General features: G+C 35.7%; 1 protein-coding gene across 5 annotated transcripts in view; it reads left to right on the forward strand.

The window, feature by feature from the left end:
* The window catches only part of LOC101742820 (RNA-binding protein Musashi homolog Rbp6), a 557,845-nt gene that overhangs the window by 194,270 nt on the left and 336,691 nt on the right, over positions 1-26,884 (forward strand). For all 5 annotated transcript variants that reach the window (XM_012697538.4, XM_004923172.5, XM_012697537.4 and 2 more), the window contains exon 3: positions 8,097-8,178. In XM_012697538.4, coding sequence (XP_012552992.1) covers positions 8,097-8,178 — 82 coding nt within the window. The remainder of the gene's footprint in view (positions 1-8,096; positions 8,179-26,884) is intronic.

Raw genomic sequence — 26,884 nt, forward strand, 5'->3', positions numbered from 1 at the left:
AGGACGGTGACTGGTGCTTGAAGGTCTTAAAAGCACCGAGAATGAATCCGAGGGACCCGACAAGATATGCTTCGGGCGACGGCGGCTTTGCGTTGCCCCGTCGCGGTTCGATAAGTAATCAGCGGCCACGCTATGAGTGTTTTCGTGTCGCGCCGCTTTGTCGAAATTGCGTTATTACGCTTCCTTAAGATACTAAGCTATCGGTACTAGGTTTAGGTCGTTGTCAAAATCTACATTCATCACATACCACGGTGCTCCGACGGCTATCCTGCAAAAATGGGATTGGATGGATACTTTCATAGGTCATAAACTCCCATGGTAAAACCTTACCAAGACTAGATTGTATCTATTCGACAACTGAGTTATTAAGGCAAGTTACATTTTAATCGGAATGTTTTGAAGTTTTTTTTTAATAAATCGTACACAAGCAGAATAAAGTAATAGATTTTCAATTCGAATGCGACTATTAAAACGGCATTTTTTGAGAGAACTAAAAATTCGCGTTAGGCTAAATGCCAAATTTACGAAATTGTAGTACCAAAATGTTTTAACGCTAATTGGTACGGGGAAAGGATTGTTAAGAATAAAATATTCACTGCAGACTGATTTCGTTTGCATTCTGATTGGTAGCTTCATTAATGCTGCGAGTTTTGATTGAAAGTTTCTACTATACACATTAATAGAAGAAAATTTTATGCATTCAGCAACTACACAAAGTTACTAGGACTTCACGCTTTGTGCCTAAATTTTGATTAGTTGATGCACCATCGTGGTCATCAATGTAATGTAAAATGAATTGGCAACCTAATCCAAAATGGCTTGCTTACAAAGATCGAATTTTTCTCTCATCTATCATTTAACTATTCTAGCCTACAAAATTCGATTCTTAGGCAAATATCAGATTTCCTAAAATAATGTATCTAGCGTGTATTCTTGATGAAGTGTAGATTAATGTTAACTTTATCATTATTACCATTTCGGTTTCCACTCAATGTGTAGTGTCATTCGTTTATGTTAAAATGTTTTTTATTTTTATTTTTTATTGCTTAGATGTGTTGACAAGCTCACAGCCCACCTGGGGTTAAGTGGTTACTGGAGCCCATAGACATCTACAACGTAAATGCGCCACGCACCTTGAGATATAGTTCTAAGGTCTCAATTAAAACGTCACTGTCATTTTTCTTGTTGATCCATTGATGTATGTATTCGCTTGATGTTTTATTTCCTTTCCAATTACCGCTTTTATTAGGTAAAGAATTATAATGATATAAAAGTAACTTCCAACTCATCACTTATCTGGTGTTAAGTGGTCATAGCTTTTTCCCGCGACTGCGTCCGTGTGGAAGTTACTTTGCGATAACGCTAAATTTTACCCGCGACTTCATTTACGTAGAAGGGGATTTTTTTTTAAATAATAGAATGCTAAGGAGCTATTTAAGGTACCAAAATCACGCTTTTTAACCGACTTCAAAAGAGGAGGCTATCACCATCCGACCACCATTTTTTTATCTTTCTTTCTTAGATTTCTCGAGAATGCTTGAACCGATTCTGATAATAATTTTTTTCTTTTTTACTATCGAAAGGGTTAAAAAACTTCCTGAATGGTTCTGTAATCATCAGGATCATGATCTGATAATGGGACCCTGCTGAGAAATCCAGAAAAAATTACAATTTCTATCTTAAAGTGATTTAGGTGTTTCTTGTTATTCTTCTTGTTGTCTGTCGCCGCGGACCGGCCGGCAGGCCCCTTGTGGACCATTATTACGTGCTTGATCATTATTTCGCTGCGAAGTTAAATACTTGTAATGAATAACTCGCGCAGAGAACTGTTCCCACCTCTGGGCTGGGGCTCCCAAATACCAGCTACTTCCATTTGACTCCATACAGAAGAGAGTCATTCGGATTGTCGATAGTCCCGTTCTCACGGATCGTTTGGAGCCCCTGGGTCTGCGGAGGGACTTCGCTTCTCTCTGCATTTTGTACCGCATGTTCCATAGGGAGTGCTCTGAGGAATTATTTGAGATGATTCCATCATCTCGTTTTTACTATCGCACCGCCCGCCACCGGAGCAGAGTTCATCCATACTACCTGGAGCCACTGCGTTCATCCACAGTGCGTTTCCAGAGATCTTTTTTGCCACGTACCATCCGGCTTTGGAATGAGCTCTCCTCCACGGTGTTTCCCGAGCGCTATGACTGGTAGGCAGTGGCTTGGCTCTGCCCCTGGCATTGCTGAAGTCCATGGGCGACGGTAACCACTCACCATCAGGTAGGCCGTATGCTGGTCTGCCTACAAGGGCAATAAAAAAAAAATAACGCATTTATTTGGGTAGGGATTAATATCATCTTTATAAAAACACCTTCACAAATAATATTTTATTTTAGAACTAATTTGTTTAGCATATAAAAGTTATAGTAAGTCAATCTTACAATATAGATATATTGTAATGCTGTCATGGATTTTTTTTAGAACTTTTAAAGGGGAACAATTCTGTCATACATTATTTTAAGGATATTTTACCCGTTTCCGCAGCGCACGCAACGGAAGCTCTAAAAAAGAAAAAAAAAAGCGATTTTGAAACATTTATATATTATTAGTGTTCGGCTCGTCTTAGCGTAATGTTATATAGCCTAAAGCCTTCCTATTGTCTATCTAATACTGAAATAATTTTTCAGATCGGACCATTAGTTCCTGAGATTAGCGCGTTCAACCAAATAAACAAACAAACTCTTCAGCTTTATAATGTTAGTATAGATATTAGTATGTTATTCCTTCACCGTGGAAGTCAATCGTGAACATTTGTTAAGTACGTATTTCATTACAATAATTGGTATCTGCCTGCGAGATTTGAACCGACACAGTTGTATCGCTAGATACGAATCCACTGGGCGTTATACCCTTTAGGCTACGAAGACTTCAATAATTAATAATACAAGCTCGTCCAAGGGCTTGTCTCCCAGCTACTAAAAAAAAACGGTTGTCTGTAAAGCCGGTTTTCTGACGATAGTTGAATGTGACAACGTCATAAGAAAATACTGATGGAATGGTTTCATTTTTCAATTATCGCAATTATCGTTGCTATAAACAATTGACACTACATTCACTTTTCACTGAACTTCATACTTGACGAAAACATGTAAATGTATTATTTTAAAGTAGCTGTCCACGCGGATACATCGCTCACTCAAGTAGGAGAGAAACAGATGTCGAACGCTGCCGAACGCGGAGGCCGATTGTGCCTCTCTGTCGATCGTAGCGGGCTCTCGCTTGCACTTCAAGCCTTAAATGGAACGCCTCAGAGTGACATAGCACCGCATGAGTCATGTTTTTTCGTGCGTGCAGCCGGCTCCATCGAATTATAAGACGTTGTCACGTCAAAAACATACTATGTATTTTAAGTTTTCATTTTCGTTCGTCATATTCGTTTTATTTTTAAAACACAATAAAAGCGATCCGCTAAATTTAAGTCAAACAAATCATCCGCTTCAGATATTATAATTTGGCAAAATAAATTTATAAATTTCCAGTTAGAAGGTTTTGATTCGTTTCACCACAGACCATGACAAGTTGTTTCCTACTTCTGCTGAATTCGGTACAAAAGTTAGTAGATTAAAACTGCCAATTAGGGAGCATTTGAATTCAGAGTTGTTTTAGAATTCGCGTAATTACTGCCGGAAGAACAATTACAAAAAGTAGGTTGAACCAATATTTTTGGTTTTTTATTCCTAATTGCCATGAGTCTTATAGTGTGGAATGCCAAATTATGACAAAGTTTTATAATTTTTTAAGCTATTAGACAAAACCACTGTTTTATGTAAAATTTTAATTTCTTTGGTTCTGAATAAGTCATAAAATACTGCTATTTTTTTTTCCGGCCTAAGCTAGCCTTGAGAGGCTATATCAGCGTAACCTTAACTAGTAGGTGAGCTCACGGGGCTCAAGCCGGAGTGTTGCTAACACTGACCCTAGCAAGAGCAGTGCTTCGCAGAATCTACCACCGGATCGGAAACGCGACCCTCTGAGAAGATCCGGCGAGAAACTCAGTGGGCTGTGTCTGATGAACTGTATTATAACGTAAGACAATAAATAGTGATTTTGTAAATTCGTAATAGGAACCAGAAAAAAATCTTAACATAACTTAGTGTTCCAATACAAATTACTTCTGTTTGATTTTAATATGAGTCAGTAATATTTTAAGTTGTACCCGTCGAAATTAATTATTATTAAGACAAATTGCCTAAACATGATCATTAAACCAAGTTTTGGGGCGATTGAGGAAGCAATTAGAGTTCATTATAGTGTAATAGCTAAATGCGTCCTACTGACCTTTGTAATTCTGATTTAATTGTAAGAGTTAAAGCTGAAATTTAGTATCTGCTTACATGTAACGACAATTATTAAACAAAATGATTTAACTAAGCTCGCGTTTGCTGGCTGCGTTCTTTTTACAAAATATATTTTTTAAATATTTTATTTATTATTTTTATTAGAACCAGCGGTGACTTTTTAAATAATATTATTACGGTTTAGTATGGTGATTACGGTAAAGTGTTCCAAATGTCGGAATAATAGTAGAATAAAAATAATAAACTCTAGATTAAGCAGACAATTAGTCTAATTATATCTCGCGAGAACCGAGGAAGTACGGTAACTTATGAGGTTTGTAAAATGAAATAAAACTTTCTTACCGCAAACTTACTCATTTGTTTTAATTCATTACCTACATACACTGATAAACACACGTGAAATAGAATTTATAACTTAAAATCTGACATTTGCTATCTACTAGTCTTCTCTGTAAACTGTGAAAAATATATTACGATTTTCATTAAAAACACAAATCACGTTAGCCGTATTTCTATTAAAATGTTGCCTGTAATGACGTAATGCAGTAACAAGGTGCTATTTCAGGAAGTGTGGCAAGTTCCAATTTAATGGTGGTTGAGCAACTGCTGCGTTGCCTCCCCTGGCCTCCCCCTCTGACAATATTAATAATTTTATTACAAGCTACACGTCATTAAAATAAGCCAGTAAGAGAGTAAAGTTTGATTGCTGACTTTTTGTTATTAAATGAGATACTATTAAAGTTGGAGATTAACTATTTAACTGAGGTTCTAGATAAGATTAGCTCAATCATTTTTTTATAATTGGTAAACGAATATTTGGTAAATATAAATTGACGTTAACATTCGCATTTTACAAAATATATTGATATGTTACAGGACTGTGAAGGTATTTGTGAGCTTTTTACACTGCTTTTTATAAAATCAACCGGAATAAGTTAATCAATAAATAACAATTTGACATTACAAGAGATTTATGTCTGACATTTCGCCTAAAACTGTTTTGTTGAATAGAACAAAATGGCCGCTCGCCACACTCAGCTTAAGGAAGTTAACATCCTAAAAAATACACATCAGACACAGAAGTCCCCAATCTCCCATTCGTTGAGAAGTGCGGTCGAATAATTCAGGTGGAGGCAACTTGTGTTCGAATGAAAATGCTACTACTCGCCAGCCAAATGCTAATTTTATGGTGGTTGAACAACTGTGCCGAATCCACTGGTCCAATAAAAGCAACTAGACACGAACTTCACGTTTGTATTCGTCGACGACAAGTCATCGGGCACTCAGAGATTAAAAGAAGGGCTCGTAATGAAAATCTAATACTCTCAATTACTAACAGAAAACAGTTCTTCAAATATACGTTGTCATCTCAAAATGGGTAATGTGAGTTGTTATTTACTATCATGTCACTAGTTTGTGACTGGTATCTTCGAGGCCGGCCTTCTTCTGAAAAAATGTTGCGGTACTGTCATATTTTGTATCTCATTGAATTTTAGTTTTCTACTATTTTCTTATCAACAGCTTAGCAGAAGTAGTATTATTCTTTTAATTTTAATTTGGTTAATTTAACTTTATACATTGCTTTATTATTTTAGTTGCGAATTTCGATCTCTAATGTATTTTAAACCTATATTTTACCTATTCTAGACTCCGTTGTTCAGTGATTTTTAAAAGAGACAAAAAATGTTATTTTGTTAACCGCAGTATCGCATTGAAGCCGTCACCTAAACAAAGTAACTCGGCACAACAAGGGTTGAGAACGGATTATAGCTACTGATTATTGTTTGTTAATTAATTTCTTTTACCCAGATCTTTGTTAAGCTGTTGTTGAAACGACCTCTTAATTTTTATATTTGTTTTTATGCGAATCAAAATAACGTGAGAGTTTCTATATTTAGAGGTTTGTTACATAATCACGCCAAGAATGCTGAATAGGTTTGTCTTTAATTTTGCACCGATGTTATATTTTACGTACCAATACACGAATCTACTGGTAGCTTATGAACTAGAGAGTGGCTATTTCATTCCTTTTGAATTACAGCTTCAATGCAGGTAAAAAATCGGGGCACTTTTACCTATATCAAATTATTAAGTTGTTTAAAAACATAATTAAAACGTTTTCCAGAGAAATTAAATTCATAGCCAAAAATGGCGTAGTTGTGTACCTGTGGTTTGAGCGATCCATTCACCATCAAGTGGACCGTATAATCTTTTATTTTCGCAAGCAATAAAAATACATTTCGCTATTGCTTACTGGAAAACTACAAAGAAATGAACCAGTTACTTGTAGTTATCGAATATAGTTGGGTAACTGATAACAGAGCATCAGGAACTAGAATAATGTTTTATGGAGGTTTAGTATAGTGATTAATGGTGAACTCAACATGCAATCGTTACTTTTCATTACTGTTTCGAAGTGCAGAAACGAAGGCCGCGGCAGCGGTCAGATTAGAAAAGTTTTTCAGCAAAACAATACGAAAATCGACTTTAAAAGTATAGACAAACAATCGGATTTACAAATACCTAATACCGTCCAATTGTAGGCAACTTTAAATTGGAATGTATCCCGCAATAAGCCTCCCGTGATTGGTCTGTTTGTTGTTAATTAGTACTTATCGGAAAATTTTAACAGGTTATCTAAGTTTTGTCTCCAAACAAAATAAATTTGGTTTAATAACTGGTGTTCATTAAGTTCCATTATTGAGTCTAAATACAGCCATTTTCCTATTTATACATGTAGTAAAGCGAGTTAAGAACCTGTACGGGTTTCTAACGTTTATTTTCACTAAAATAATAATGTGCTCTAGTTTGAGTTATCTAACCGATTTCCAAGCCGTAATCGAATTTATGTCTCAAGGTCACATTTGTAGAGATAGTAGTGGTATCTATTGATTCCGGGGAATTATTTCCGGCCGCACTTTTAAATACTATAGATGACATATGAAACTATGGAATGGGTAAGGTGACGAATGAACATTAGAGCAAGTTTCAAAGTAACTGCTATTGATAAAAGTAGAAGAATAGGCTAAACTTAGCTCACATATGGTTAAAAGATAAATGAAAATACCACGAAATAAACAGATGGATCGTACTTATAATTATATGAAAATAGTCAGAGTGAACATGAATATGACTAAAACAAAGGTGAATGGAAGAGTAAAAGTTATTGTGTTAACCCCTGAAAGAGGGAAAGAGGAAGATTATACTCTAATAAGCACGTAGCAGCATTGTGATGAATACGAGTTTTTCATAATCAGGCTTTGTAATTATGAAATAAACTGAAAGCATACATTTGGATTTAAAAAAAAGACAAAGAACATGTCCATTGTTTTTCGAATTCTAATCTACTTTCGAAATAACTAATCCAAAGAGCACTGGGATTCTTTTTTTGATATATAATTGTTTACGAAGGTAATTGCTTCTTCATTTGACAAAAATATTTGTCCTCCGAACACAATTATTGGCTTAGGGAACAAAAATAGGTTACTTGTGGCTAGTTCTCCTGAGTAAAAACTTCACATATCGCCATTGCTTAAGACAAGTGTGAGTCGGCCGTTATCTAATAAATTGAGGTTTCGACCTCACGTTTCCAGATGGATAAGATTCACGTTAGGGTGTCTATGAGAATTCAGAATATTTAGACTGCAAGTGGGCCATATAGTCTATACAGAGTAAAAAATATTTCAAAATCTTCGTTTAACAAAAAAAATATCGAAACTATTAACGATATTCATCATTATTTTGTTTCAGAGAGCCTCCGAGACTACTTCAACAAATTCGGTGAAATCACAGAAGTTATGGTTATGAAAGATCCAACAACGAGGCGGTCGAGGTATGTTTGCTTTGATACAATTGTTAACGTTTGCGTTAAATGTGTAGTTATGTAAATTACATACACTGAAGGTGCGAAACTTTAAGGCGAGCGTGCTCAACGCTGCAATGCTCCAAAATTAAATACAGCTTTCAGTCATTCAAACTCGTTGTGCCATATACGTTTGCGAAGTCGGCGACGTTGGTTACGCGAGAGCATAGTCTGCACTCATGCTTTTAATTGTGGTATGAGAAAGTTTTAAGATTGCTTACAATACAGCGATATAAATGTTCTAGATCATAAGCTACTAAATAATAACATGTGTATAGTTATTTTAACGAAGCGTAACTTATAAATTTTGTATCAATGCAGATGACAAACGATTCACGGTCCACCGATTAATGTTTTGTCGAATACGTATTACATCGAACAGTGTGAATGCGATCACCTTCCATGAGATCGAAATTTTTGTTGTATTCCCATTTTTTAATTGCAACAATAAATAAAAAAAGCAGATGATTAAACGAGTTCACGGTTCACCTGGTGTTAAGTAGTTACTAGAACCCATATACATTACAAAGTGTATGCCGCTACCTGCCTAGATAACACCGGTCTAAGCTTCAATTGTATTGTATAATGACTGGAAAAAATGGTATTATTCCATCATGGCAGGAATATGCGGAGTGGTGCTACTTACTTGTCTGGACTCACAGTATATTCTACCAGTAAAAGTTTACTGTGACCAATGGACGCTTTGAAAGCACGCTCGAATTCAGGTCCATTAATTTTGTTACACTTCCTTACATTAGTCCACTTGCTCAAAATCAAAGTTATTAATATTTGCACGATAATTCGCCATGCAAACCCGAAAAAACAAAATAGCTGTGTAAATAAGACAATAAACATAACAACATATTATAGCTTTTACAGTTCCCGCTAAATGATTACATGTACGTTGATGAATCAGAACATAAATATGTTGTAATACGTGAAGCTAAAACTTTGTATCCCTTTTTACGAAAATTGCGCGGACGGAGGAGTATGAAATTTTCCACACTTATAGAGAATATAGAGAAGAAGTGCACAATGCTAATATTTTTTAAAAATTATGCGTTATTAATACATTAAATCAATAAAAACACACATTACCGTATATTTCTCTCACACACACACGCACACACACACACACACACACACACACACACACACACACAAACACACACACAAACACACACACACACACACACACACACACTCAATATAGTCTTTATTTATTGTCAAACTTTTGTTATTGCTTAAAGTTTGTGGTCAAATTGAGAATAGATTAAATATTGTTTGTCTTTAATAATATTTGTCAAAAGTGTAGTCTTGGCGAAATCTGTGATAATAGTCTTTGATAATAAAACCATAATAATGTTAAAACATATAATCTTAATTAATTATAGTCGAATTTCGGCTACTGCGGGACTACTAGTTCATCTAAATTCAAGATGGTCTTATTTAAAAGTACCAAAATAAGGAACATTTTCAAACGATGCTACAATTATTAGACATTTAGAGAAGGAATGCTTTGTTGCATGATAGTTAGGGGCCAGTGGTGGTCAGTCGGGCCGTCGCTGTGGCATGAACTAACCAACTCGAACTGTGCTGAAATTTATTGGTTTGCAAATAAGTTTGATTCTATGGAGGGCCATACTCGTTTGAAAATTTGCGGTCACCTTTGAATTGTAAGCATTTAAATGTTGGACTCCAAATTTGAGGGCTTAACAATAAAACTCTTATTATTCCACCTGAACTAGAATCGGTCGGAGATGAACGAGGATTTGGGTATTCACTTAACGGGCTGCTAAACTAAATTGTTTTAATGGCGGTATTGTTTTTGAAATAGTTGAAATATTTCGCTGCGTATTCTGACCCTCGTTTACCCAAATAAAGTTTTTAAAGGCTCACCGAACCTTTACAATTGACTGATACTTAATACAATACAATTTCAAAGGTTATTAGTTTCGAATCCAAACTAGTACAGTCCTTGAAAAGTCATTTGAGTGACGTAATAGCGATCACCTTTATGTCGAATAACAATCAAGTCACTGTATACACAAACTGAGTGGCTTAGCAACTCTCTAGACAAGAAATAAGTTGTCAAAGTGTCGAGTTGAAGTTGCTCCGTTAACAGCGTCTCCCGTTAGGTAAATCGTCGGTTTCACAACTTAATATTGCTTCGCGTCCCTCCACCCTGAAATAATATATCGAGCAGCGATATTGAAACGGCTGAGTACGGAATCTGAATGCAGCCTTCTGAATTTGGCCTCCCTTAGCAAAACGTAACATAAACGTCTTTTGTACTTGGATTAGTTAATCTATACTAATATTATAAAGCTGAAGAGTTTGTTTGTTTGAATGCGCTAATCTCAGGAAATACTGGTCCGATTTAAAAAATTCTTTCAGGGTTAAAAAAAAGGTAACCCGTTTATTGAAGAAGCCTATAGGCTATATAAAATCACGGGAAGGCCAATAGAAGTGGAGCACCAATAAATAATGTTTCAAAATAGAGGTTTAAATAGCTCCTTAACATTCTATAATTCAAAAATATATTCACTTTCTACGTAAATGAAGTGGGGGTAAAATTTAGCCTTATGCCAAAGTAACTATTCCACGCGGACGGAGTCGCGGGAAAAAGTTAGTTTATTAAATATTACTTACTGAATTATGAATTGTAAACTCAATAACTCTATTTATTACGGAATCGGAAACGGAATAATCGGAATATTACGATACGATATAAAAAATAACTATCTTATCAATAACGATGAACAAATAATTGACACGGCCACAGGAAAGCCGAAAAGTCGTACAGCCTGTCCATTTTGTTGTAAAAAATTGGCAACGTAAACACATAAAGTTAAATAAAAGAGTAGGAAAATAAAAATATCCAGTGGTGTTTTTTCGGTTTTAAATCTTGTACGGCTGCGTTCCGCGCTGGGAAGCACGAAAGTTTTTTAGGACACCTTATCGTAATCGTAAATCAAGTGGACATTCGGCAAAGGCCGAGATGTACAGCCGGCTGGTGTTGTGGAAGTGATAACAGTTTGGAAGTTTCAACCGTAAACAACGATATTAGAAGACGGTCGCGCACCTTGTAAACTTGCTTTGATGTCGCGGAGGGTCGCAATAATTCAGGGCAACATGAAGGGATTTGCTTGAAAATGTTAATGTATTTGAACATTCATGCTAATAAAAATTTCGGGTCTGATGCTATTTATTATTTGCGTAGTGTTATTTTTTATGTAATTACAAACGTCCCCTGGTTTTTTGTTCACTAAAATAACATACGCAATTAAAGAATTTGATATTGTGACTGGGTTCGGTAGTGATCTTTGATAGGAAGCACTTTGAATGCTAGAGCAATACATAAACTCAAACTTCCTGGGTGTGCGTTCCGAACTGTTAGCGTTTGGTACACAACAAGTTCTGCTTGATTCTTCGGATCAAAGGCTGCTTAGTTCATCGCGGACTTGCTCAACTACAGCTCCTGCAAGCAAAGTAAATCAATATCTAAAGTCAATGAATCAAGAGTAATATATTCGGGTACATAATAAATGTGCGCTACCTGAAGGCAATATCTGAAAAATTTGCCTGCTCGATATTGCTTACAAGGGAGTTTCCTTTCTCCCCAAAATTTAATGCGCCGTTCGCATTTTTATCAAAAAGAAGTAGGTAAGTAAAATAATTTGCGGTTTGTGCTTTATTTCCTTTTATTTATTTTAATGGCAAGTCCCGTTCCATTGTTTTTCTTTTTCTTTAACGCTTAGGGTAATGAGGGTTTCGGCAAAAAACGTATGTTCAGCTTACCATTTGATATCGCTGTTCCTACCACGATGTAAACCAAGCAAATTTGTGCCTATACATTCAATTTAAATAGAATTAACATATTTTCCTTACAAAGCATTTTGCAGTCATTAAATATTACGATATTCGCGGTGAATTTGCTATAATTCCCTATGTGGGTGTTAAGTGTTTAAACGCTACTCGTGGTGAATTTAACTCGTAAAAACAGAACCTTTTATCATAATTTTATGGTTCAAGTTTCTTGAGTTAAGACGCCCATTTCGTGTTAGGGCGTCGAGCGGATGAATTACAAAATCTGCTGACTTAGCTCCTAATTTAATTATAAAGGACGTGCGATGGTCTAATTGTTTTTTTTTTTTTTGCAAATGTACGAGCAATTTCTAGGCTTCACCGTGCTCGTGTGAATAGCAGTTTATATCATTCGCAAGCGCTTAAACCGGCTTTCGTCGGACGCGTCTCCATTCAAAATATTTTCATTCGTTTCGGTTTACACTAAAAATCTAAAATCAATAAAGGGTCATGGCACAAATGCAAAGATTATTCTTTTCGTTCTCACATAATGAAAAATGTGCGCGCCTCTACGTGATCCGTCGGAAATAAAACCGCGAATCACTATGAGACTGTAAGTAGCACCATAAAAGCAGGATCCAGGGTTGAAATCGCTTCGGTAAACACCTACAGAAGATCGGAGCAGTGTTAAATGAGAGGGATTCCGAGTCCCCCTCGCTCCGTACCCGCGCCTTTACTTAAGACGTCGTTGCTAACATACACGCCGATCTTGAAAGGCTTTCGCATTTAAACGAATCATTAAGCAATAGTTCATAAGCAAAGAAACCCGCGTTGCTTATTTATATAAAGTTGACATTTATCGACTGTTCAATTATAAGCAAATGCTTTTTTTTTCGTTTTTTTATATAGGCAAATTTACGGTATGTAGTGTTAAATCCTTTATTATCATTATTAAATAACACGTTACCATAGGTTTTTAATATGCTCAAAACTTTATTTACTAGATTAAGTTACAAGGCAATGCTACTTACCTATTGATTTGTATTGATATTAGACTTGGAAAGTAAAATTATTATCATTAAGAGCTAATTGAGTAGCTACTGAGGTTTATTGTTTTAGATTAGTTGCTATTTGTCATGTATGGGGAGTGTTCCGAGGAGCTGTTCAATTTAATAGAAGCCGCTGATTTTCGCAACCGATCGTCTCGCCGGAACTATCATCCGCACCATCTGGATGGTTGGCGTTCCACTACAATGCGTTTTAAAAACAGTTTTCTGGCACGCACAGTAAATCTCTGGAATTCGTTGCCATCAGCGGTCTTCCCCAACAACTGCGACATTGGGTTATTCAAGAAAAGAGCATATTCTTACCTGAACGCAACGCACTGGCGTAAACGCTGGTGACCGTGGGCGGCGGTGAATCACTTACCATCAGGTGACCCGTCTTGCTCGTTTGCCTCTCGTTATTATAAAATAAATAAATAAATAAATAGTATTAAATACATAGTCATTTAACTTTAGTACATGTATACCATAAGCCTTCTGATACTTGTTTGTGAAATCGTTTTTGTAAGTCTGGCACCGTTTCGATCTAAAGCTTCTGTGTATTATTCTAACCGATTGCGCACATGTATTACTTTGATAGGATATAATCATGAAGCGCTTCCTAATATGTGTATATTTAGTAAAATGTGGACTTAGAATATTGAAGTCTTTGAAATATGTTCCTTTTTTTAATACGCTTTTATTAGCTTCAGAGGTATGTATGTATGTATGTAAACGGAATCTTTGAACATGATTTTGACCCCCTTCAAAACGCCGGATTAACTCGAAATTTGGTATACTTATTAAGAACCGATGACAATTCAATATTAGAAAAAAAAAATTGAAATTCAACTAAAAAATGAAAAATAAATAATAGACTAACAAAACTAACAAAATACGCTTTTATAGAAGAACATCCAACTAAAAAATAGAAAATAAATTTTAATAAATTTGAATTAAAAATAGTATAAGAAAAAACGATTTTATTGTAAAAAAGCGTGGGTTGCATGGTATAAGTAGTTATAAATATTTTATGAACAGATATATGAGTAGAAGGGTTATTTTGATAATATTCTGAAAAACATTATTTATTTGGATATAGTTTGGTAAACTCTATTAGTTTTTAAGGCATTTAAAAGAAAACTAGCGTTTCTAAAATAAAAGTTAATATTTGTTAATTATTTTCTGTAACTGTTTTACTAAGAATTGTAATTTGTTTTGGATGCTATGACTGGCATTGTAGAAGAATAAATTTAGGAAAATTTTATGTTCATTCCAACAAAATTAAAACTAATAGAAGTCCCAAATGGATATAAAAACGTTCGCCAAGCTACCGGCACGAGCGTAACTCCAATTACAGTCCCGTTGACAATTAAAAAACACTTGTTACTCAATTTGAAGTGCGGCAACATTCATTACTAGTTCGATAATCGGTTAGAAGTACCGCGGATGCATAATCAAGTGTTCGTGTCTGAGTCTGTAGGGGGTTAGTTGTAAAACTATTACGGCAGCGTTCTGTGGCGCACTACCTCGGCTTCATTAATCGGCTATCGTATGAAGTTATCAACTAACGTTACGATATGACGGGGGTCGACATATCGCGCGAGTCTACGCAAGTTGTCCGGTCCACGGATTTTCAGTTTTCGGAGATCGCCCTCTACCGGCTTAATGGAATTTATTACGGGATAGGTGGCGATTTTGTTGGAACGTTTTGACATTAAAACGCTCGAGAATAATTTAACTATCCAGTCTTTTAGTTTTCATTGTAGATGAAATTCATAAAACTGTTTTTTTATTGTTATTATCATCTATATAGGCAGATAGCGTGACGCCCAGCTCATACATACTAAGCATTTACTTAGCAGAGAGACGTAAAAATTACAAAATATACTAATATTTCCAGAAGGGATCAATCAATACTCAATTAAAGTGAGACCCGCTGAATATTGTAGAGAGAACCTAGATCAGGTTACATTCTGTAGATGTGAGAGTAATCTTCTTGAGTGGTAAGTCGGCGAGCTAACAATTCTGTTGCTGATGCGTCACACCACTACACAGATAGAATAGATGCATGTTGAAGTGGAATTTCAAGAAAATTCAATTCGCTTTCAATATGTTGGAGTAGTTTGTATGTAATACATACATGAAAACTCGCCAGGATGTAAATATATTTAATGGGAATAAAAAAATTACTTTAATAAAGCTTATATTTTCAAAAAGGCTGAGTGATACATATCATTAGAATGATTACTTAAATCTAGTATTTAAAGTTTGTGTAAAGCTCTCAGTATGCATTATACTATCGTTTACTATCGAAGCTACTTACGGCTTACCCAAACCTAATTTGAATTTTACAGCACTTACTTTTTATTATTTATTATTTACACAAAGATTAATTTATTTGACTGTCGGATATTTTCCGATAGCCACAATATCATAATTTTATCGCATTGCATAATGATTCGTATGCGCCTAGTTAAATGGAAGAGTAGCAAAATTCGTATAATAATTATTAGTTATTATATTAGTTGTTTACCCGGTGTCGTGAGTCCAAATAAATTCAGCCTACAATAATTAGTTCACCTCTTTGTTTTGCGGATCTATCTGCCAGTACTCTCGACGGGCTATTTTGGTTTCATCGTGACTGAACAGTGCTTAACTGAATCTACCAGTGGACCACTCATCCACCCATCTAAGCAATAAAAAAAAGCTGGTTATTGGGAGTCCCAGCTCAGATATGGGAACGGTCCTCAAAGTGAGGCGGAAATTGTTCTTCGTAGAGCACAATGAATCTTTTCATGAATAGCTAGATAGATTATTTATCATCAAAGATCCTCTAGCCACGCAATAAAACATAGAGGAACCTTGTCAAACAGGGCAAGAAACCCCACGGGAGTTGTACAGCGAGATCGCAGGTTTATGGCCGCTTGGATTTTCACTTGATTGGGTCTCTAACAAGATCGGCGGAAACTGTTGCATTTATAGCAAAATGCTTTGGGAAATAAAACTTTATAAAAATACATCTATACCCAAACATCTAAGTTTATCGTAACATCATTAACATCTACCTTAACAACTAAGTTTTAGATGTGTATAATTATGTTAATTTCAATGTAATTTTAGTAATAGCACTTTCACTCTGGTTGTTTCGCCGTACCAAGACTATTTAAGACTGTTTTCCTTTACCTATTCGCGTAAAATCTGGCTATTCCATAAAATAAAACTCTGGCTTTTTCAAATAATCAACTAAAATAGATAACTTATAATATATATATTAAATATTTGTCAAAGGCTGTAACACAATATTTTATAGTACATTCTCCTTAATCCTATAAGAATGCGACACATATCATCCACCAATCTTTCGTCCAAATATCCATTAACGATTCGCAATATGACATTGTCATCAACCTAATTAGCAGATGCCATTTTCTCTTTGAGATTTACACGAAATACGTCTTTTTGTAATTGTCTTACTGGCTATATTGGCATGGAGTTTTGCTTGAAGAATACCTAACTCCTATTGATATTTTTATGCGGACATGCTGTTAGCGATGTGCCAAGGATTAAGCATTTGCAATAGACGTGAACAAATAGGCTCTATTACATATTAGTACAAATTTATATTTACGTCAACATGACACTGCGTTTCTTGACTAGTGTATTGTTAGTACATATTTTGAGATACAATATGAAATAGTATTTACCTATGATGTGGCCGTTGTACAATACTGGCCATTTGAAACGCAATTTATATATGACTGGTAATAAATTCTAAATTCAAATTATTTTTATAAAAAAATACGGAAATTTGTTTTAAAATTTCAAATTTACTCATTTAGAGTTTTGTTTTCACCACCTTTGTTATATTTTTTATCAATATTAACACCATAAAAATACGTGTAATTATTGATTACGAGTTCCGTTATACAACAATAATTACGTATATATGACTATGACTTTTATTGGTGGTAGGACCTTTTGTGAGTCCGCACGGGTAGGTACCACCCTGCCTATTTCTGCCGTGAAGCAGTAATGCATTTCGGTTTGAAGGGTGGGCAGCCGTTGTAACTATACTTGAGACCTTAGCACTTATATCTCAAGGTGGGCGGCGCATTTACATTGTAGATGTCTACGGGCTCCACAGTAACCACTTAAGCAATAAAGTATAATTATATATATACTAGTAGACCCGGCCACACGTTGCTGTGGCTAAGGTTTTTGTTTCTAAATAACACGCGGCCGGCTATACTAATACCAAAAATTGACAAAGTAAGAACAGTTCTTACTTTGTCAATTTTTGGTTTGGATTTTTGGTTTGGATTTTACTGTATTGCGTTTACTACGAAATAAATTTATCTTATACTTTAGCCTCAGCAACACGCGGTGTTTATGCCATTAAATTGTAGCGTATGTGAAACGTTGGTATTTTTAACACAGCGCCATCTATGATATATTAATGTCAGACAGTATTACAATTGTCTGTAAAAACTGATTTAAGGCGCCATCTGTTTTAGACTTATGAAACTTACGATTAATAACAAAAATCAACATAAGAAATCATTTTATTGCTAACTAATAAATATTGTGACCATTAATCGAAATAAAAACCATCATATCTTTCAAGTTGGATCAAACTGCACACGGTGTGCAAATTTAATTTAAAATCGGTTAAGTAGTTCAGGAGTCCATCGCGGACAAACCACGTGACACGTGATTTATATATATTAAAATATATACGTTACAAAATCACAATAATAGTGACAACTATAAACGAATGGCCAACTTGTTATGTGAATGGTTTGAAGGCTTCTGACATGGTTACTTTTTTTATGGAAAATTTCCTTTGCCTAAAAAAGCTAATCCCGTGGCCCACCCGAAAACTAAAGTCAACAACGATAATTTAAAAGTGATAGAGGAGATTAACGATTCTCAAGCGACAGATTTCAATGTTAGCATCAAAACAGTATTGATTTATTTTTGTCATTTGATTGGCAAGGTAATTAAATACCGGCATCTCGTTTTTACCATCGCACCGCCCGCCACCGGAGTAGAGTTCATCCGTACTACCTGGAGCCACTGCGGTCATCCACAGTGCGTTTCCAGAGATCTTTTTTGCCACGTACCATCCGGCTATGGAATGAGCTCCCCTCCACGGTGTTTCCCGAGCGCTATGACATGTCCTTCTTCAAAGGAGGCTTGTGGAGAGTATTAAGCGGTAGGCAGCGGCTTGGCTCTGCCCCTGGCATTGCTGAAGTCCATGGGCAACGGTAACCACTCACCATCAGGTGGGCCGTATGCTCGTCTGCCTACAAGGGCAATAAAAAAAAAAAAAAAAACTGCACAAGTAGCGAATTGAATAATAGCCATCGGATGTTGAACCGCATTGTCACTCGCGACCAAAAATGGTTTCTTTTTGATGCTGTAAGCGGCCATCATATTGGTTAAGGCCTGGCTCAGCACCTAGGCAATTTCTTAAGCGAAAACTTACCCTAAAAACGTTATGGTCACTGTTTGGTGTTCTAGTGCCGGTATAATTCATCACAGCTTCTTACCAAATGGCTTCAACATTACTACGTGTAGGATGAGGAACTGACCACAATGATGGAGAAGCTTGCGAATCTTCGGCCAAGCTTAGTTTTATTTTTATTTTATATTGCTTAGATGAGTGGACGAGCTCACAGCCCACCTGGTGTTAAGTGGTTACTGGGGCCCATAGATATCTACAACGTAAATGCGCCACCCATCTTGAGATATAAGTTCTAAGATCTCAGTATAGTTACAAGGGCTGCCCTATCCTTCAAGCCGAAACGCATTACTGCTTCCTACCACCTACCACCAGTTTCTTAATTGCACGTCCCCGCAGTTCCTACACGACAACGTTCAATCTCATACAGCACAACAGACGGCTTCTAAGCTACAAGAAATAACATTTAAAGTTCATACCATACCATACCATACTCACCAGACTACGCTGACAGCTTTTCTAAAGTTTATTTTTTTCAGATAGGGGATCGAAACATTGCCACGACGCTGACAGAAACGTATCGATACAATAGGCACCAAAAATATATGTATATATGTTATTAGAATCATCTTTGATAAAATAGTTTTGAACTTACGAAGATCAAAACGAACGTTATTACATTCCCTTATCACGATCATTACGTATGTATTAAAAGGAGCTTAATAATACACATCTTCTTTAAAGAAATCAACATCAAGAACATAAAATTCAGATTTTAATCTAAATTCTTATTATAAATTATTTCAGTCAATAAATAATTCAATGAAGAAATTCAATCCGCGTAAAGAATTCCAATAATATTATTTAATTTCTAAACTTCGCACAAGATGAGATCTCTTATACTTTCCAAGTTATGTTTTATTTATATCGATAGATAGCAATATGTAACTAAATTCGATGTCTAGACACTGTGAATGAGTTGAATTAAAATCTAATATTTACAGCGCATAGAGAAATAAGTAATGAACCTAATATTGTATCATATAAATAATTCAGTAATAATAATTACACACTTTATTATGGTAAGATAAAAGCTGTGCTATGCGAGTAGAGTTAATGAATCTTGATTTTTATTGAGAATGACACATAACACACACATTGCTTCGAAGACAAATATGAAATTGAAACTTCAAATTGTTTGTTTACATACGAATTTATATTTTTATTAGGAAATTTATATCTGAAACCACTAAGCATTAACAAATGTATATGTCATGATCATAATATAATTTATAATCACGAGAGATCATTACTTTATCGATAAATTTTTTTATTGCTTAGATGGGTGGACGAGCTCACAGCCCACCTGGTGTTAAGTGGTTACTGGAGCCCATAGACATCCACAACGTAAATGCGCCACCCACCTTAAGATACAAGGTCTCAAGTATAGTTACAACGGCTGCCCCACCCTTCAAACCGAAACGCATTACTGCTTCACGGTAGAAATAGGCAGGGTGGTGGTACCCACCGGCGCGGACTCCCAAGAGGTGCAATTGTTACTGGTGGTAGGCACCAGTAACAATTGCATATTGATTTTATTACAGGCATAAAAAGCCTATCACAAAAAGTGGTCATACTCAATTTGTGTTTATATTGTTTGAAAATTATATCCATATACAAAACGAGAAACAACTTTTGTAAGAAACACAATACAATTTTCATTACTCAAGCATCTCGAATCGAAACGGGATGACATTGTTCTGCGAACAAAACAAAGAATAAACGAAATAAGATTAATTTTCTAGAAGATTCGCTCTCGTAGATACCTCGACTGGAATATACGATTACGTGTCATAAGTTTTATGCCCTCGAAGTTTCAAAGTAAATTCGAACATCCATCGATAAATCTTGGCGACGCTCGGAACGATTTCATTTTCGAATTTCAGGAGCGATTGCCTCCACTGTTAAAGTTTGCCTGAAAAATGTTCGCGGACGATTGACTCGCTATAAACGGAAATAAAAAAGTTTCGTGTTAGAGCAATAGCGTTGTACCTTACGCGTATAATGCAAGAAACGCTACCACGAATGGGATCAAATTTTTTCCCGAATTCATCGGCACTTGAAATGTGACCAACTTTTTACAACAATCAGCTCTATTGGAACAGCTATGTTGGAAATTTGCTTTTTTCGATGATTCAGTTAAACTTTGAATCCAGCCCATAACGTGCCATCAATTTTACTTTTCAAAGATTTTTTTAAATGCAATAAACGTATAAATGAAATTCAAACGGACTAGTTTAATTCTGGTAAGTTAGTGTAGCTGTACAGAGCTACGCTCCGCATTATCATTACTAAACAGCTTTTATTATTCGACGATATTTGGCTGGAGGGGCCTCACACGCGCGCTAATGGAATAAAAAGTAAGGTTACAAAGTAAAAAGATACAGAGCACCTCCCGCGGCGGCGGTTCGTGCAAATTTCAACTGAAAATTTTATACGTTCAATCTATTCTGAGCGCCTTTATGTTGTCTCGCGAACCCGCCCCGCGCGAAACAGTTTCGTTTTCAATTATTGCCCACTTGTGGAACGGGATTCGGTGGAAAAACAAAAGAGCTGGAAATGATATTTTATAGACAAGTTGCTTCATTCGATGTTTACTGCATCTCGATTTGTTCCCGACTTGTAAGATCTCTGGTGTTCAATGAAAATTATTGACGAAACGTGCCCGGATAAAGTTGCCGTCTACAAGGCGAAGATATCAGCCGCAATCTCTTTGCCATTACGTTTCAATTGTTTTTAATGCTGCGCGAAAATTTTGTTTGATTTGGTAATTCCTTGAGAGGAATAATGTAAAATCTCCCATTTTGCTGGAATTCTTTTTAGTGCCCGTAAAATTATATTGTTCGTCGTAACTTTAATTCACGTAAAGCGTTAAGAGAATTAAAATTCCGGACAGAAAATGAGCTCAGACAAATAAACGTATTAGCTTTTACGTTGCTCGGAATTTTTTTATTCAAAATGTGTGTAATTTTCCTCAAAGAAAATATTAAATATTAACTCACCACAAAAAATATATATGGAAAGAGAAGGACCTTAATCCGTCCACCATTTTTCGTATTTGAGTTGATTCTGGTTGCCAATCATGAATTATGATAGCATCAGACGGTATTGTCTCCAAAGAAATACAATAGTGGAATATTTTGTGTTCTAACTTATTGCCTAAAGCTGTAAGCGTGCGTCAAGTCGACATAAATTTGACTTATCGTGAATTTACTTTACATTTGCTACCTACATTATTATGTAAATATGAAAGATCCTTTAAGGTAAATTATTTCCAACGTTTTGTACTTGAATAAAATAATGCATTGGAGTTTTCATTAGACGAATGCACGCGCTACTGAATAAGCATTTATTCTACATAAATTAGCTTATTGTTAACTTTAATTATAGTTATTTAGTTATTTATTAAAGTCTTAAAACTTTAAATAGCACCAGCAACATAACTTTTCTGACAAATTTAATTTTTCTTTTAATAATTATACATAATATTATTTAACGGGTTCTTACGACGAATTTCCATTTCATGAGTTCCCAATTTTCGGGCCCCTGTTACAAGCATCGCCAAACGCGGTCTAGTAGTATTAGATAGTCGTAGAGTAGTAGTATAGGATGTTAGAAGTAGACGAATTTCTCTAATCTCTTTCTAGTCTGTTTTGGTCTAGTCTGGTTGGTCTCGCCACTGGAACTCGATGACGCGTCCCGAAAATAAATACATACATAATACATGATATCCATATTTAAATTGCATATTACTGCTATATTAATAGTAATTTGTTTAATAAAATAGCTCTCTAAAAGCGAAAGCTTAAAATTTTATTATTTTACGACTAAATTAATCAACTGTAAAGATTTGCGAAAGCTATCGCAAATTAGTTTACAATAGCATTTTAAAAGCTAAATTAAAAATAATTACTTTTTTATACGAAACTAAATTTCCTATTACTGTGATTCTCAAACTGTTATAGGAATAAATAAAATTTCAACATTCAAACCAGTCTCCACGTAATCTACGCGTCCCAATGGTCCCATGTTGTTATCCCATTTGGTTCGCCGCTGAAATAAAGAGTGCAAGTTAAGCTGAAAACAGACTGCATCCCACAAAGCTTTGAGTAAAGGAACGAGGGCCCAAGTGCGCGGCATCCGATTCTTGTGCCCTGTAATTTGTGAATGCTACGTCAAGACTTCAGACACACGACCACTGTTGGTAACATCGAGACATAATTTGCTGTACGTGTGCTAAAATCAAACACCGCACATTTCTAATGTTCGTTTTCTCTTCGCGATCGCCCTTAAAACTGATCGTTTTGTGGAGGTAAATTTAAATATTTAACTACCCCCTCTACTCGTAAGCGATTACATAAGCCCATAGATACCGCATATGTTATTATCCTATTCAATACTTAAGTACTTCGATGTTGAACCGGAAAACCTGTTGTAATAGGTAATACGTGAAAATATTTTTTGGAAGATGGAATAAAATTTGAGGTACCATGGACGTTGGACAAATAGTAGTAGCCGTTGGAGCAAGTCATCCTAGTTTGAGTGCTCTGAATAATTGTCGTACAGATTATAACAATAATATGATTCTAATCATATAAGAAAATTAGTAGAAAAAGCGACTTTTATTTTAAATTTAGAAATTCATTCGAACATTCATTTACGATTTTTTTTATTGCTTAGGTGTGTGGACGAGCTCACAGCCCACCTGATGTTAAGTGGTTACTGGAGCCCATAGACATCTACAACGTAAATGCGCCACACACCCTGAGATATAAGTTCTAAGGTATCAGTATAGTCACAACGGCTGCCCCACCCTTCAAACCGAAACGCATTACTGCTTCACGGCAGAAATAGGCGGGGCGGTGGTACCTACCCGTGCGGACTCACAAGAGGTCCTACCACCAGTAATTCAATTCATTTTGAAAATTTTTAAGCTGCAATTGCCTCTGTCGCATGTTCATTACCAGAACACGTTTGATGAGCACAACCGTTCCGATGAATTAAGATAACGAATTCTTATTTTTAAACGGAGCATCCGCATGCACCGGTATCGATATAATTCGATCTGATGAACACGAGTTATCGATTGTGTCGTCGTTGGATGGAATCGATTCATCGCAGTAGCGCCTGTCCATCAATGCAGTACGAGTACATTTTGCATAATTGATGCCCCATTCACGGCTACAGAACACTTATTCATATTCATGAATTTTACAGAATTTTTCAATTTGTGCCACCAGCTAGTGTGTATACGTATTGCCGTACCGTATTTGCGCCAATACAATCTGTGTAAAAGCTAAGATGGAACTCGGGCGTGCCTCAGCACAAACTGGGGATAAAGTCAGCCTCTAATGCTATATTTTTGATGCCAAAACCACTATCAATAGCCGTGTCACCGCTATTTCACCGACCAACTTTGTTTTATTTTCCGGTGGTTTTATTCGAGGATTGCATTTCACACAAAAAAAACGAGTCTTCTGTTACATTATTCAATAGTATTTCGTTCACAATCGGATTTCTTATTGTACATAAAAGTCAAACATCCTTTTTAAACGCGAAGCCAGCTCAATTCGGATCGAGATCAGTTCCGAAATTGATGGACTCGAAAATCGTTCAAAAGGAGAAAAAAAACTGTAACGAAAGTTATTCCCAGTGGCATCGCAGCCTTGGAGGTAATGGGAGATTGTAAAAGGAGGCAATAAAAGCTTAGTATTGTGTGTGAGGACCGTAGGGAAGTCGCTGTATTGTATTCGGTCCCGCGGAGGCCCCCAAGAATCGTCTGACCACGGGCGCGGTCAAATTGTACAGAAATGAAATTATCAAGGTACGCTGCCGATTTTCCGAACCAATGAATCAAGATCCAATTCCCTTTTGTAATAGAACATCGTCGCGAAACGCGTCCATGGAGTTACACTACCCACTCAGTGGTCGCTTAGGCTTACTTCACATGAGCGCCGCCTTTATTTATTGTATACATTACGTATGTAGTACATTCCGTCGGGTTGTCGAACGTTAATGTGACACGCAATGGTAATAACAGTGATTTATTTTATCTTGCATTCAGTCGTTTGATAAGTTTATTGTATTTAGGATTCAAAATCTCTAACCAGTGATAGGTTAAATGTTTGTTTTTTTATGTAAAAAGGCAGACGAGATATCACTACCCTACTCTTTAAATCGATGATAGCGGTAGTTACGTAAATTTACAAAATTCCGAGTTGGATTTTTATGATAAAATGCTATTCCGTTATAATGAAAGTGGTTCATCATTATCATGATCATCATCAACATAAACCTCTTTCAATACTACGCCATTAAGTCTGAGTTTTAGATATTCATTTTCTACAGAGAAATCATTCGGAATTCGAATTCAATACATATTGTAGAATGGTACTTGCGTTCGGTATTGAACTTCACACGATACAAGTACACTAACAATCTTATCGACTCATCAGACCACGAAATCTTTACTTTATTGTTTTGTTGAAGTCATCGGGGTCTACATGACAAGACTCCCGACGTATCTATATATTAATACGTGAAGCAAAAACTTTGTATCCCTTTTTACGAAAATTGCGCGGACGGAGGATTATGAAATTTTCCACACTTATAGAGAATATAGAGAAGAAGTGCACAATGGTAATATTTTTTTTAAATAATACATAAAAGATACATTAAATCAATAAAGAAAACATTACACACACTACATACCATGTATTTGACGCACACACGCATGCATACTATTTATTGTCAAACTTTTGTTCTTGGCGTCTGTTGTCAAATTGAGAATAGATTAAATATTGTTTGTCTTTATTAATTATTTTTTATAGTGTAGTCTTGGCGAAATTTGTGATTATAGAAGTATAAAATACAATCATAATAGTGTAGAAACTTACAATTTCAATTAATTATAGTCGACTACTGCGGGGCCTCTAGTTCTTATAAAGTGATGCGTCTTTGCCGGAGTTCAAATCAAGCAGGTACATACATCAAAAACATTCTAATAAAATACGTAACTACTTAACTCGCGAATATCTTTCACGATCGCTTAGTTAAATTCAAACAAATATTTTTTTATTGATTTACTGGGTGGATGATCCCATACTTAAGCCGCTGTTAAGTGGTTACTGTAGCCCGCAGGCATCAACAACGTAAATGTCACCACCCAAATTCTAAGTCTCAAACAACCAATGCTTCACACTTTAAACCGAAACGCATTACTGCTTCACGATAAAAATGTATAGGGTAATTTGTTTAATTTATCTTAGTTATAATTTGTTTAAGAGCTCCAAAATATATTTTTCATTTCAATGATTAATTTCAAAACTAAATACATAAATAAATTTGACTTCTGTTTTCTTGATTTTAAATAAATAAAATTCATCAAACATTTCAGAGAGGACTCGTTAGAAAACGCTGTTTATTCTCATATGAAGGAAAATGTGTTTGAATAAACATTCGCGACTTAGTGGAACTGCTCAGCCGTCCCGTAATCTGCGTCAAATTGACTTTTCCGGAGAGGAGCTGGCGAGTGTTCGACGGTAATATGCCATAAACGACCCAAACGTATTGGTCCCGATGCTCATAGGTTGATAAATTTCCTTGATATTTGAATGCGTGATATTCCTTTCGGGTTATAGGCGACCGACCGTCCCTTCAATAAATACAACTGCTTGCGAGATTCTGTTGACGTTACAGTAAGCCTTTAATAATGAAAATATTTCATATTCTATTACAAGTGAGACAATTCGCGCTTTGCCCTTAAAAAGAATTTTAATAACATTTGTGTGATGAAAAGATGTCGCGTCACCAAAAGCTAATATTATTCCAATTCGAAAAAAAAAAACAATTTTCTCCAAAGTTATAAACCAACAGAGTTTCATTCGTTCTCGGAGTTTGGTACAAAGTAATTCCTTCAGTTCGAAGATAAATTTTACGTCATTTCCTGTCTTCCCAGGCCTCAGCAAAAATTATCAGACATCGACTCGGCACAGGGACCATTTAAAATTAATGAATAATGTTATCTGATAATGATTTTCCGAAGTTTAATTAAAGTTTTCCTTTTTTTTTTGTGAGTTTCCTCACTTTTTGATCGCATGAATATCTTGATTATTTAAATTCGCGAATAAACGTTTTCCATTAAGATTTTCGACTTTGTTAATGCCGAAGTTAAAAGATTAACGTGCCGGAATTTTTTATTGAATTTCATATCTTCAACGTCGGAGTGGAAACGTTAGACTGTTTCTATGTAACGAAATATCGCGAAAGCGGATCGTCTGTTATGTTACTGCGGGCGACA

Source organism: Bombyx mori, chromosome 10 (assembly GCF_030269925.1).
Source record: "Bombyx mori chromosome 10, ASM3026992v2".
NCBI classification, from domain to species: domain Eukaryota; kingdom Metazoa; phylum Arthropoda; class Insecta; order Lepidoptera; family Bombycidae; genus Bombyx; species Bombyx mori.